At 44.5% G+C, this 15,363-nt stretch overlaps 1 protein-coding gene across 2 annotated transcripts in view; it reads right to left on the reverse strand.

The window, feature by feature from the left end:
* Positions 1–11,578, reverse strand: part of LOC306750593 (cullin-1) — a 22,352-nt gene extending 10,774 nt beyond the window's left edge. For both annotated transcript variants that reach the window (XM_079234044.1, XM_079234043.1), the window contains exons 1-4: positions 11,462–11,578; positions 3,008–3,445; positions 1,003–1,177; positions 710–877 (exon numbers count right to left, since the gene is read on the reverse strand). In XM_079234044.1, the coding sequence (XP_079090170.1) occupies positions 710–877; positions 1,003–1,177; positions 3,008–3,147 (483 nt within the window). In that variant the 5' untranslated portion in view covers positions 3,148–3,445; positions 11,462–11,578. The remainder of the gene's footprint in view (positions 1–709; positions 878–1,002; positions 1,178–3,007; positions 3,446–11,461) is intronic.
* Positions 11,579–15,363: the final 3,785 nt, after the last annotated feature.

Below are 15,363 nucleotides of genomic sequence, written 5' to 3' on the forward strand. Positions count from 1 at the left end.
CGAGTGCTCTGGGAGAAGATGTGGACGTGGTGGAGGAGTACAGGTACCTGGGTGTCTCCATCGACAGCCGGCTGAACTGGAAGGCCAACATCAATGCCGTGTACAAGAAGGCGATGAGCCAACGGTTCGGTTCTTCAATGTGTGCAGCAAGATGCAGGAGATGTTCTGCCAGTCATCTCCTCTGCCATGTAGGAGATGAATGCCAACATTCTGCCCACTGCCATTAGACTGTACAACAAGTCACCTCTGGCCAGATCCTCCATCAATTGACTCAATAGCCTTTGCACCGCTTTTGTTGTCTAGTTAGTCACTGTACATTCTTCATACACTGCACATATTTTGCACTTTCTTTATCGTTTAATTTCCTAAATTATTACGCTTTATCGTTTTGTTGTATGTATTGAGTATTTTGCATTACTGATATTTTTTGTGATATTTTGTTTTTGTGTGATATTTTTTTAATATCTTTTGTGTCTCATATGCAAGTTGCTGCTACTGTGACAAACAAATTTCCCCTCGGGGATAAATAAAGTATACATCTATCTATCCATTTTTCACTCTAAACAGAAGACACATTATATTTACCTGCAGTTTGTCGTTTACACAATCATGAATAATGTGCAGCTAAAAAGCACGTTTATAAAATAAAATAAAACCCGAACACATTAATGTTCCCAAAAAGCATCTGTGGAGCAGATGGTAGACATACCGAGTAAATCTCATAGATTCCCTTGCGTCCCTCGTCACACTCTCGTCTGACCCAGTGGCGGTTGAGGTAGGCACAGATCCCGTTGAGGACCTTACTAGAGAAACGGTAATCCTCCCACTGCTGGGTGTAAAACTTCAACACACACTCGTCCATCAGATCCTCGCCATCCTGGAGTGGAAAAACCCCGGGAGACAGAAAGAGAAACGGACATGAAGAGAACGATGGCGAAATGCAGATTGTGACGGTCTGAAAATGGAAACTAACAAAGGAGCCTCTTGTTTGCGTGGCCTCACCTTGAGCAGGCTGGTCAAGTAGTTCTTCAGGAACTCTTTGAGCCGCTTGTAGAGCTCCAGGCCTACAAACTGAGCCCCACCCGGAGTGGTGGACTTTTTGGAGGGCTTGGCTGGCGGCACCGAGCCCCGGCCCTGGCTGGACTGGTGGACGCTGGTACAATAGTTATATACATGTCTGAGGGGAAGGTTAAGGAATAAAATACAGAAACACATCACAGACGACGGGATTCCCACCAACGTGGAAACTAAACATTGTTTACACAAATCTTGTGTTAAATAAAGAGCAAATTACCCTTTAAAAAGAAAGGTAGCTGGGAGAATGGGGAGGGGAGGTCATGTTTCACAGCGTTGCACAAAGATTACATTATATGCACACCGTCGTTTTGCATAAGAATGAATAAAAGATCAATAAAACCCATTTAGTTCCTTTTTGTGAGTTCAAATACATAAAAAAAAAAACTGTAAATTGTAAAATACCATAAGTGAACGTAGCGTTGTGACGTTTTGAATACTCAACTTTGGCATTTCGGATGACGATGTCTTGTTTAGTTTTTTGCAACCAGTAAACAGGGAGGGACCATATTTGGACTGAGGAGGAGGGACGTAGAGACGCTGTACATGTCTCTGGCAGAGGCCTGTCAATCACCTTGTAGTCCCGCCCCTAAAGCATACCTGCTTTATGGTCTGTATGAATTTAAATGGACCATAATTCACTAATTGAACATCATGCTGTATTGAAGAAGACTTGAAACTAGAGATTGAGACAAACTCATGTTTACAATGTTTACTGAGGGAATAAATCAAGAGAGAAGTAGAGTCATTTTCTATAGACTTCTATACAACCAGAGGAGTTGAAATGCTCCGAGTACATGTCCAAGGCTTTTATTATGAAAGGTATAAGAGTGAAAGAAGTAAGCGCTCTACAGATTGAGGGTTTTCCTGTTTAATATCTGGTTTAATCTGTAACACTGGTGTCAAAACATTTAGTAACCTGTTGGAAAATGTCCTCCCCATGACATCCCTACTCTAGATGACCTCTTTCAAAACAAGCATCCCTCCAGAGCTACAACAAAACTTGCACTAACTGGCGACGAGTGATGCAGACGTGGGCCACAAAGCTCTGAAAGGGAAATATGTCGCTCACAGATTGTGGTTTAAATTAGCGCTGTTCATTCTTTCTGCATGACAGGATTACTGTTCTGATATTACACGACTCGGTGCATTTCGTGAATTCGTACTTCAGGGAAATGACGACATCCTGTAGTGCTGGAAAGGTGCACAACAGGAAGTGAGGTTGTCAAACAACGCAATGTGGTCTCAGAAGAAAGAGAAAAAGAAAAAAAAAATCATGCACCTTGAGTTAGCGGGTGATTAAGTTAGTGAGGTTAACTGGTGACTGGATCGACTTTTTAGGTTCAGACCTCCCGAGATGAATTATGTCGTATTTTGAAGCAACGGTTTTATTTCCTGCCTTCAGGAATCTGGCCTGCTGGGTGCTCTGATTGTCGATTACAAACGGCTATAAAAAAAGGTTTAGGTTTCAGAATGAAGGAAGTAGCTCGCCAGTGACATAATTTCACCGCAGCGAGGGAGGCGACCGACGAGTCAACCGTGTCACCGTCTGAACCTAATCTCAGATGGATCAGCTATTAAAAAAAAGGCAGAGTGTAAGTTTGATGTTACTTTTTGTTCCTAAAAGATTAGACTTGGTTCTGTGATTTGCCAATTATTTTCTCAAATCGATAAAAAGCCAGACGATGTTGAAAAATTAATGAAGAACAAATTCTAAATCGCTTGTTTTGATTGACCGACAGTCCGAAAAACTAAATATAAAACACTCCACTGTTAAATAAGACATTTGTCAAGTTATAACCAGTGAATTTTGCTTTCAAATTATCTAAATATTTGAACAAAATTGCTTTCAATCAATTTCCCGTTGACCCCCCCCAAAACAAAAAAAATCCAGCCAACATATAAATCAACTTTCTCCGATCTGACAGGATACGTGTAGAGTTCCATGTAGCGCGACTTGGCCATGCTTTGCCGCGTGTACACCTGCTGGATGCCAGCCCGCAGGTCGTCCCATATCTGGTCCAGGCCTATCTGTTTCAGTCCGTGGGGGTTCTGCGTCCTGTTCGACGACATCGTGGGTACCGCTCGTCCTCTCCGCTCCCTGACCGAACAAGTGCCCTCCCTTTCCTGCTCCGGTGGGCGTTCTACCCACCGCCCCGTCCCGCCCCCCACGGGCACGTCTCCTCGGGTTTGTTTTTCGGTCCTGGCTCGCGCTGCTCTCAGAGTGCGCTGTCCATCTGGCGGCGGCGGCAGCGGCGCGTCGGGAAGCTGGTCGTCGGGTTGCGAGGCGGGACGCGGTCCCACTCGGCACGCCTGGGTGGCGCTGTGTGCCACTCCTCTTTAAACCTGTGGCGCCGCCTCACCAGATGACCTGCCAACAAACAGAAAAGAAATGCATTTTGATTCGTTATTGCCAAGGAATAAAAGAGACAACAAAAACAATAAAAGGTTCATTTGAAATCTCAGAATCACAAGACTCCGTTTCCACAGTTTATATTACCAGTTAGCCAGGTCAGTTATGTGGTCTTATGTGCCGACACTTGGCTCTGATCCCTGTACACACAAGGTGCCGACCAGACCCTGACGTCACCCAGCTAACAACAGATTAGTCCACTTCAACAACTCCACTAGTCCAGTGGAGACGGGGCACCAGGAGCCAAGTCTACCTCGTCGAAAAATCTCACCCAAGCCACAATTTCATCACGTTGGTAAAAGACACTTTTTGGCATATTTGTGCTTTTTACCCCTAACCCGGTTTAATAAGAGGTCCGGTAAAAACTGATACTTTGGACAAGATCTTGACGTTATTGTAGTCACACAGAACCGCCTGGTGGGTTCAGAAAATCACATCAGTTCACTTTAACGCAGCATTTAAAACCAGGAAAATGCAGCTCAATATCAAAAATCGAAGGCGATATCAAAACAGTATCAATATATAAAATCACCCATCAGCCCGAGGTCGGGTCATGACCGAGACACTATCACAAGAGTAAACGCAGCTGGGTTAACAGTGGCACGTCATTAAGGCTAAATTGACAGACCTGAAGCTGTAATTTCATCCCTGCGGTGAGGACAAGAGGAGAAGGTAGGCTAAAGTGTTGCAGCATCGACATCTTTCAAGCCAGAGAGAGAGAGTGAGAGGAACAGGCTTTAATAACTACACAAGCATTTGCACATAGAATACCAATAAAGTGTGGGCCTTTTTCATGTTTTATTGTGTTTGCTAAACTGAAGCAGGGTGGATGCAATTGGGCTTTTTTGGAAACTGATCAAAACAAAAAATACAGAAATCCTATCATTCTGATGCGAGATGGGCTTTAAAGTTGTGTTCACACTACACATGAAAGAGTTGTATTAGTTTCCCCTTCACGCGACTCATTCACACATGTGCTAATTTCATTTCCAAGAGGGAATCAAAACCAGTAGTTGCAGCCGCTTAATTCAACTAAATGATGCCAAAAACAGCAAATAAATCTGGTGTCTTTCATTTGAGGCAACTGTGAAAACTTTGGGCGGCGCTGCATGAAGACAAAAAAACAGGAAGAAAGACTGCTGACAAAACTAATGAGACCCATTTAAGGGCTTGTATTGTGAATATTTGTAGAAACTGCTGTGTACATGTAGGCAGCGCTGCTATATTTAGCTGTCCGTCTCTGGCAATTCACCGCTATTAGGCCGGAGACTCAGGACGTGACCCAAGTGCAACAGCCTGTTAGTGGAGGAAGCCGAGTGACCTGCTCCGTTTACTTCCTGTCCCTGTTGACGCCGGCCGGTGAATCAACAGCTGACGTATGGTTACGTTTCTTTTTGTCTCAGCTGTACTTTGTGCCACACATGTACCCTTCCTCAAACACAAAAGCAGAACATGGCAGAGTGATGTCACTGTTTAACTCCAATATCACAGCAGAAAAGTGTGAGAAACAAATAAGTTAACGTATTTTTTCCATCCCGATACAGATTTGAACACCTGAACGTGCGTATCAGTCCATACAGAGTACTGATCAGATACCAGCGCATTTAAAATAGACATTGATGTTCTGGTGGGATTTTTTCAGTGTAAAACAATGACAAATTGTTGCATGTGCAACACTCAGCAGAGAAAGAAACCGTGCCGGTAAAGCGATAACTTTCCCAGTGCCTCGTCCCGTTTCCCCAACAACAGAATGCGTCTGTATTCGTTCAGCGTTTCTTGCAAAACCATTTCCCAAAGACGACGACAATGAGAACACTGGTTGTCGGAAAAACTCTAGCGCAGCACAATTCAGATATTGCAGCACGTCCTCTACGTTTAGTTATCCACGCACTACGGGTGAGACGGTAAAGAAAAGCACTACCGCAGAGGGGAAAGCCATGACACAGCAGTCGGCGCCAGGCACATCAAGACTTGGATTGTGCCTTCATCAGTCACTAAAATCTGTCTTCTCCACGCCCAACCTCAATCAGAAAGCAGCTCTAAAGCTCCAGAGCTGGTGCAACATAAAGCCTTTTTTCGTATTCATCCAGCAGGATTAAGCAATAAAAACACGTTGTCCAGCTACCACCGTTTCCCCAGCACAAACACAGGAAGTAATTCCAGGTCCACAAAAGGTACAGAGGCTGTGTTAATACTCCAACTCTGAGGCCAGTTTAACTTTCCAACCAGGCGGTTAATTCTTATTTGTTGTTAAATGCAGAAAAAACCTCCAGAGTGTGAATGTGAATCCAACAAACTTAAACTGCCACGACGTGAGATGCTGGCGATATTGGATTCCTCGCAAGCGTGTGATAGTTGAGTAATCTCTCTGGACAGCCGTCGCAACATTCAGCAAAGTTCATCACGGCCGTGCTCGCACAGCGGCTCGGCCCTCTGACCGGAAGCGAAGACAAAACGTCTCGATTGCCGGCCGGCTGCGAGTTTAGGAAGCGCGGGATTTGATATGCAGCAGAGTTTTCTGAAAGCACTTTAAATTGTGAACATCACAGGCGATTTGTGTTGATTTAAAATGTGGGGGAAGGCAGGCCGCATTCAACCCGGTGACTCCTTCTCTGTGTACCGGCCTAACAGAGCAGTGGACGAGGAGGCCGGTGCTTTATGGTGAATAATGCACGAAGAAAAGGAGCTGGAGGGATTGCATTTCGCTGGAGTTTCATAAAAATGTAAACTCATTGACAGACTGATATCAAATCTACTCCCCCGAAATTCAACAGCATCGGCTCATGCAGGACGAGGATGCCGGCCGGCGTGTCGGGTAACGATGAACCTGCTGGCAGCTCGGCCCACGCAGCTCGGCCCAGACTCGAGACCCGTTTCAGCCTCCACTCCTCGTCATCAGCAGCCTCTACCTACCTGAGGTGCTCCGGCAGTTGCCATGGCAACTGGGGCAGACAATACCTTCCCCGAGTAGCCGCTCGACTACAGGAGGTAAGAGAGTTTCATTCTCGCCGTGTCCCGTGGCTCCGTTCACGGGCGGTTGAAGAAAGGTGCCCTTCACAGCAGCGCTGGGGTCAGATTTCAGATTCCCGCACCGGAGGGCATTCGATATGTGTCTCCTCTGCGGTATCTGACCCGTTATCAGCTCTACGGCTACGGGGCCGCGGGTAACGGGATGTGCATCGGTTTCTAGAAAGTGTGTTGTGAAACGGGAATCCCGTGCCGGGGTTCGCCAATATTGGCGCCGCCATCGGCACGGTCCTACTTCACACGTAGCAGGAAGGCAGCAAAGGTTCGTGACGCGTTTCAGGGCACAACTGGCCTACATGTCCGGTTGACGGACTAGCTATATCTTTGTCGGTGTCAGAAGAAATACAACATCTCTTTTCGTCTTCAAATAATTGTCATGCATCAGTATCGATACTGAACCGAGGAAGAGGATTGGGTACACATTAAATACAATTTAATTGTCAACTTCTGTGTTATCAATTCCATCGAGGCCTCGTGTTACCGTAGATTTTAATAATAACAATGACTTCCATGCAGTGAGGTGTAAAGATTTCAAATAAGGGAATGTATTGGTATTTGTTGCGAACTCCATATCAGATTTGAAGTATCAGAATCAGGACTGGGGAGAGAGGGAGGAAGTTGGAATTGATGCATGTGACTACGATCCCCTGAGGACATCGCAGTCAACATCACAGCCGGCAGTAAAAATTACTGGCGCCATTGGGGAAGAAATAAAATAAAGACCACTATCATTAAAAATAGCTCTCCATGGAGGGATGGAAGAGATTAACTGGGGACAGAGCAGAAAGCAGCAACCCATCCTGATGCTTACAAACGGCCGTCAGCCTTCAACAGCTACAAACAAAATAAAACTTTGTGTTAGCAGTGTGCAATTAAAATGTACTTCTTCACGTTCGAAAATACAATGGCCCATAAATTGGAGTTATTTCTCTGCTATCTACAGTCCACAGAAACAAGATGACTCGTGTGAGTACTTCTATGTGATTTATCCATCAGACAAACCTCACCTGCATTCAGCCGGCATGTTTCTGCTCTCCGACACTGAAGAATGCTTCACTGCCATTGTGATAGAGTAGGTGTTGCCACAATCCGGGCGCTAAAGAGCGTCTGAAAGCATGCAGGGAGTGGTAGAGAGAGAGAGAAAGCGCAGTGCAACGACCACTCAGCCCGGTAAATCAGATTACCCAGGTCACCACGCGTTCACCAGACTCAACAACCTAATAACCTACTTTTTAAAAAACACAAACAATAACAAAAGCAACAAATTTAGGAAGTTGGATCTCCCTCCACGTAAGTTTTCAGTGACATCCAACTGTGATGGTTGAGTCATGAGAAGCAATGAGGCTCTCGGCTGAATCAGTGACATGACACTTCTTGAACGCGTGCAGGCGTATGCAAATCGATCGCGTGCCCGGGTTAGGCGACGAGGGGAGACATGTCATCAGTGTAAGCAGCTTTTGATTTCCGTCGCTGCGCTCAGCATTCAGAAGAGCAGCCGAGCAGACTCGCCCGCGGCATTCGGACTGACTTTACAACCGCCGCCCTCGGGGCCGTCACACCGTGCACATATTAAGCAGACGGACCTGCAGGGGTCGGGCCAGGTAAAAGATAGTGAGAGGACAGCTCGATCGCGGCCGACGCGACTTGACTGCACGTTTTGCACACACACCATCCTTTCAGCATGTTTACATATTGCTGATTTGCCAATAGCGCTGCCCTAGAGGGAGCGCTGGTCGCTTTGACGCTGCCAAACACTAATGCAGACTGATGCGTGCCAGCATGAGGTTGAGGAGAGAAAGCATCCGTCGACTAAACTCGGCATGTGCAAGTGAGCTGTTGCGAAAGGCGCAACATGTGCTCCGTGTACACACATCTCTGAGGGATTTTAATAGATTTATTCCCCCCGCCCCACTGCATTAAATATGACAACATTCCTCTCAAGGCAGCGAGACAGGGAGTCTTTGAATGCAAAACAAGAAATGTCTTCACAATATTAATAAAAAAGGTCAACAGACAACGAGCTGTGTTTATGGCATGATGGGGGAAAAGTGGACTGAACGTGCATGCTTCTCCTCAAACTGACAAATTCGACAATATGGCAGAGTCGATGTCAGTGAGGTACAAACAACTAATTTTCTACAACAAGCTATTGACTAGTTTAATTGATAAATCTAAAGGATTCATTTTTATCTCAAAAGAAATCCAACTGACCAGTTTATTCAAATGCATTTTACTTTGACAAACTGTATGCTATTGTTTAATGCAGCACAAGACATGTAAACAAAACTGTGGGTTGCTATTTTGAAAATATTCTCCTAAAATTATTACGGTTTGATGCGAGTTGAGGCCTCCTATATAATGATTCTGCAGTGGGAGCATTATTTACTTGGGGATATTGTCAGTTGACATACGCTGCCCCTGAAATCTTAAAGATATTATAATAGAGTATCAAAATATGCACCCCACATTCTTACAGTTTATTCACCCCGTTTGTAATCAAAGGCAATAGACTCTGCTATTGATTCACGATACAGCAGCAAGGCAGCATAAATCGCCGTTGTGTTGGCCTCAATATAAGCCAGACGACTTTGCCGGCAAAGTTTTCCTTCAAACACCAACTCAATGTAAATTATAGGAAGGTAAACAGCCATATGCAAAAATGGACAAGTCTGCATCTGCCTTATCAGTAAATATACTAAATTATCATCCTACAGCAGATGTTCTTTACTCATGTAAGCGGCAACAAACACCCACCCTGTGGTCTGTAAAAACTCTCACAGACCAGCCCACTCAAGAGGTTGATTCTGAGAGGATAAGATGCGTCTATACATGTTCAATTACGCCTCATATCCCAATATGGTCACTGGGAAAGAACTGCAGTCCTCTTATAAAAGAGGAAAACTTAAAAAAGCAGCTGAAGTGGCGACATAGGAAAAACCTGAAAATATTAACATAATTCACAGTTAGTTCTAACAAAAGACCATGAAAAGAACACTTGATCCGACACTGATGGCTGGCTTTCAGTTTAAATATGTGAAAGAAATGAAAAGGGTCCTTGCTTGAATTTTCCCCAAAATGGTCTATATTATTGTAGAAATTGACAGCCGTAAAAAAATAAAACGTACATACAGGTGTAGTATCATACAACGACTGTTTGACTGTAAAATAATGTGTACTCTATCCCTTTTGTAATGTGTAACTTGACATAAGTCATCCAAGATATATAATAAATGATGTGTCTTTTAATCTTTCTCTAAACTAAAGGCATGTTTGAAAAGTTCCACGTTGTTTCTGCCAGTGTTTTATCAACCAACACAACTGGGGGGGAAGAAAAAAAAAATCTGATTTCTTCACGTAGCTTTCAAATACTGTACATCTCCATCTGCACAAGTGCAGAATGTATTATTGACCACCGTAAAAACGTTTGATAAATACACATTTTCAACCAAAACAGACAACCACTGTTCCCCTTTTAAGTAAGGGTCTAACTGTCGAGACAAAAAGCCAGTCAGCAAACTGAGGGAGTCCTAATCGTTCAGGAAAAACAAAAATAGAACAACATACAAGCATCTCCAGACCTGGAAACGACTATTGTATACCATGACTCTCATTCCTTTGAGTGTGGGGGTTATAAACCAGTTTAAAACAATCCGATCTTCCACAAATGCATATTTATATCAGCCCATGTAGGTGTGGACTTTTCAGTTTACTTGAAGCACGTAACAAAAAAAACGTGGTAGCTAGTATGTGTAAAGAATATTAAAAACAGCGGTCTAAAACTATAATTAAATATGAAAAAGACAATATTGGATGAGAGTGTGAGACTCACCACATCTTGTTTGCTTACTATTATTGGCGTATCAGCGTTTACAAACTTCACTGACTAAAAAATAATAATACGGTAATGGATGCAAATGTTGAATTAGTAAAACCGGTGTGCAAACTTTATGGTCCCTTTTAAATAAAAAAAAAAAGAGACAGTCAGCAACCAACAATAGTTTCCACCAGCAGAGGGGTCTTATCACAAAAAAAAGTGTCTGTTCTTTCTTCCTCATCAACATCGTCATAGAAGGCACCAGGTATTTATTTTAACAGGTATTCAAAGAGTGTGTGGGGGTTAAAAACCATCTTCCTCTCCACAGAGACACAAGGCCGATGGTTATAACAACGAGGTGCACTCACATCAGCATTTACGAACTTCACTCACCAAAAAAGTAACGGATGCAAATGTAAAATTAGTAAAAACCGGTGTGCAAACTGTATTTCAAAATAAAAAAAAAGGAGAACGAGACAGTCAGGAACCACCAGCAGAGGGTTCTTATCCAAAAAGAAGTGCCTATACCCCCCTCTCCAACATCTCCAGGCCTAGAAGGCACCAGGTATTTATTTTAACAGGTATTCAAAGAGTGTGTGAGGGTTATAAAACAGCTTCCTCTCCACAGAGACACAAGGCCGAAGGGTTTTAACAACGGGCTCGGGACTCTTCCTGATGCAACCTCCCCAACACACAACCCATCCTGTACAGTCACCACCTTTCTGAGCATTTATTCAGGATTATCCCCCCAACACGTCCAACCCTAGCTACGCAACATGAGCCAGCTAGCTTCGGCGGCTTCGAAACAAAATCCAACGTATTTTAGAACACGTGGGATTATTTTAAAAACCGTTAGGGACACAAGTGCGATGTTATGGAGAATATTTAGGGGATATTTCCCGGTCAGCAGGACACCAACTGCCCGTGTTGTCGGTGTAAAATGGCAGCCTTAGCTTCCTCGAGCCTTAGCTTCCTCGAGCTGCTCAATAATGAGTCAGGAAAACAGTCCGCTAGCCGTTTAGCATTAGCTCGTTAGCTTACGGTTTGGATCGCTTCTTGTGGTAAAAACACACACACAAAAACAATAAATAACGCTGGTATGTGTTCACAAAACAAATAAAGCGTCTCCTCACCATTTTAGGAGCGCCGCTGTTGCCGTGTAGTTGCCGTATATGTGTGTTTCTAGGCCCCAGAAGCTGCCTCCTCTGCCGTGTTTCTGCTCCTCCGTTGCTAACTGCGCTCCGCTTCGTTCGCACAAAGATCAGCTCGGCAGCCACCGAATCACGCCGCGTTCAAGTGCCGTGGGAAATATGGACGTCACGGGCGTTTTTATGTTTATTGTGCAAGATCTTTAGTCCAAATATAATAATAATAGAAAATATATATATTACCATCATGATTTCAAACAAACATAATATTGTCATAATTGTGTTGTGGTCTTATGACCCTTGAACGACGTCTTATTGTTATTTGTACTCTGAATTGAATTATTTATACTTTAACGTTTTTTTTTGTATTATGTTTCCCTGCACGTTGCAGTACTTCACTATGACAAAATGTTATCATTAAAAAAAACAAGTATTTTTTTCTTGGCTTCTAATTCAAGTTGTATTTTATTTATTTTTCACCTCACAGTAAATCCTTATTATTATTATTATTATTATTATTCTGTCTACTTAGATTTTTTTATTTTGATAATAATAAAGATACATATAATGTTTTAAGTATCTTTTACTTAAATATGCAATAATTCATTTCAGGATATTTTTGTAGTTGTTGTTTGGTCATTGTGTTTTTTGAGGATTCTTTTATCTGTTCACCTGTAAAGCACTTTGAATATCCGAGGAAAAGACATGTATTTTTTATTTACTCTTTTTAGTTGTTGTTTTAATTCTTGTGTGCGATATCGCACACAAGAAAAATACTAAATATGCTTTGTTACATAAGGTGCCGTATTTTACACCCCAACCCGATTTAAATCCTTGGTATAATACGCGTATGCGTACTGTAGTGTCTATGATATAATAAGCTTATAATTATTGTCTATGATATAATAAGCTTATATATACATGGCATTATAACGTCCGAGCAAACGAGGACTCCCTGAATGCGGCAAAGGCGTCACAGAATGGCGTCTCCGTTTGGACTACAACCATGGCGGCAGAAAACAAATTACAGCCGCTTCAACTACAAATATTGCAATATCTCTCACGCATGCGCGTTTGGGTGTTTCAGTCACCTAGTATGACATTCTCATTATGCATGCCAGAGGAAAAAAAAAAAAAAACGCAGGATGCTGACATTTAGCTGTCCTTTTAATCTGGTTTATGTGTGTGTTATGCAAAGACTGTCAGCGTCACATCAGGACCCACATCCTAATAGAAACACAGATTTGTCCTCCTGGTGTTTGTCTGCCTCTGACCTCATCTTTCTGTTATGGTGTTTCAAGGTCTATTCTGAGATCATAATATTGATGTTTTATTCATCACAGCTTATTCCTGGAGGGAACCAAATGTTCTCCAAGCACAAGCCAGTCATCAATTACACAATATGCTTTGTGGTCATTGTCACTGTCCCACTCACTGTTGAGCTTTCTGCCTCTGAAACAGACAGGAAGCGACCTCTACTGGTACGACGAGAGAACTACAGGAACACGCAAAAAAAAAAAAGTCCTCCTTATGTGACTCAGGAGGACAATTCATTAACTTAAATTCATTCCCTGGACATTTATTCAAAACTTTACTACAACCAAACCTTAAAGCAAGGGTGGCCTAGGACTGTGCGGTGCTTCGCAAACGGCAAACCCTGGATTTCTCCAGAGATAAAGTCCCTCCTCAAGGAGAAAAAGAGGGCTTTTAGATCTGGCAACAAAGAGGAGCTGAGGACTGTGCAGAGGGAGCTGAGGATGAAGATCAGGGAGGGGAAAGATGTCTACAGGACGAAGATGGAGGACCAGCTGCAGCAGAAGAACACTGTCGGTGTCTGGAAGGGCCTCAAGGCCATTTCTGGGTTCAAGGGGCCCAACCAACAGCCTGAGGGGGACCAAAAGTGGGTGAATGATTTGAATTTATTTTTTAATAGATTTGACCAGCCATCCACCCCTCCCCCCACCCAGTCCTCCCTGCTGCTGCAACCCCCATCATCTGCACCCCGTGTGGACTACTTCCACAGGCTCCCCTTCACACCTCTCATACTCAGCATTCTACAACCAGCAACCCACCCCCACTCCAACACCTCACGGCACCCCACACCCCAGAGTGTCCCTCTACCAGGTGAGGAAGGAAATGAGGAGGATCAAGGTGAGGAAGGCCACGGGTCCAGACGGCATCAGCTCAAGGCTCCTCAAATCCTGCGCAGACCAGCTGTGCGGGATAGCGGCGCACATCTTCAACTTGAGCTTGAGGCTGGGGACAGTACCAGAGCTGTGGAAGACGTCCTGCGTGGTACCGGTACCAAAGACCCCGCGGCCCAAGGACCTCAACAGCTACCGGCCGGTGGCGCTGACAAGCCCACCTGATGAAGACCCTGGAGAGGCTGGTCCTTGCCCATCTCCGCCCCCTGGTGAGCTCATCCCTGGACCCACTTCAGTTCGCCTACCAGTCTGGCATCGGGGTGGATGACGCCGTCATCTTCCTGCTGCAGAGATGCCTCTATCACCTGGAGAAGGCTGGAAGCACTGTGAGAGTCATGTTCTACGACTTCTCCAGGGCCTTCCACACCATCCAGCCTTTGCTTCTGAGGGACAAGCTGGAGCATACCGGGGTGGACCACCACCTGACTGCATGGATCCTGGACTACCTCACCAACCGTCCACAGTATGTGAGGATACGAGAGTGTGAGTCAGATCGGGTGTCCTGCAGCACGGGAGCCCCACAAGGAACCGTTCTGGCTCCATTCCTCTTCTCCATATACACATCGGACTTCAACCACAACTCTGCTAACTGCCACCTGCAAAAGTTCTCTGACGACTCTGCAATCGTCGGCCTCATTTCCGCCGATGACGACAGGGAATACAGAGAGCTGAACCAGGACTTTTTAGGATGGTGCCAGCGACACCGCCTCCAGATAAACTCCAGTAAGACCAAGGAGCTGGTGGTGGACTTCCGCCGGGGTAAACGCCCTCCTCCGGTACCGGTGAGCATCCAGGGACTGGACATTGAGATTGTGAAGTCTTACAAGTGCCTGGGTGTTCACTTGAACAACAAACTGGACTGGTCCGACCACATACACACACTTTATAAAAAGGGTCAGAGCAGACTCTTTCTGCTGAGGAGACTGAGGTCTTTTGGGGTGCAGGGAGCACTCCTGAAGACCTTCTTTGACTCCGTGGTGGCATCAGCCATCTTTTACGGAGTGGTCTTCTGGTGCAGCAGCATCACTGCAGCTGACAGGAGGAGACTGGACAAGCTCGTGAGGAAGGCCAGCAGCGTGCTGGGACGTCCTCTGGATACCGTGGAGGTGGTGGGGGACAGGAGGATGATGACTAAGATCTCGTCCATGTTAAGCCACGCCTCCCACCCAATGCAGGTCACTCTGGCAGCGCTGTATAGCTCCTTCAGTCACCGGCTGATTCACCCCCGGTGTCTGAGGTACCGAAAGTCCTTTCTCCCCGCTGCTGTCAGGCTGCACAACACACTGAGCTCTCAGTAAACCATGATCACTTAATCACTTTTGGACACTTGGTCACTTTACTCACTGTGGACACTTTAATTGTACTCAGCTTGTGCAATATAAATACGTTTAAGTACTTTTATATACATATATATATACTCTCATTCCGTCTGTATATTTAATTGGAAATCGATACTATATTCTTCTTACTGTTTGACTACTGTTTATTGTTATTTGTTATTTTATTTATATTACTTTCTTACTATGTGTCTCTATTGTGTGCAAGGCTGCTGTATTCCCGCAATTTCCCCACTGAGGGACTAATAAAGGATTATCTTATGTTATCTCTTTTGTAAGCACCAAAAAGGTAGTATACTATATAGTAAATGTGTAGTTTTCTAGTTACTCTGCAAGAAAATCTGTG

Source organism: Taurulus bubalis (assembly GCF_910589615.1).
Source record: "Taurulus bubalis genome assembly, chromosome: 18".
Taxonomy (NCBI): Eukaryota; Metazoa; Chordata; class Actinopteri; order Perciformes; family Cottidae; genus Taurulus; species Taurulus bubalis.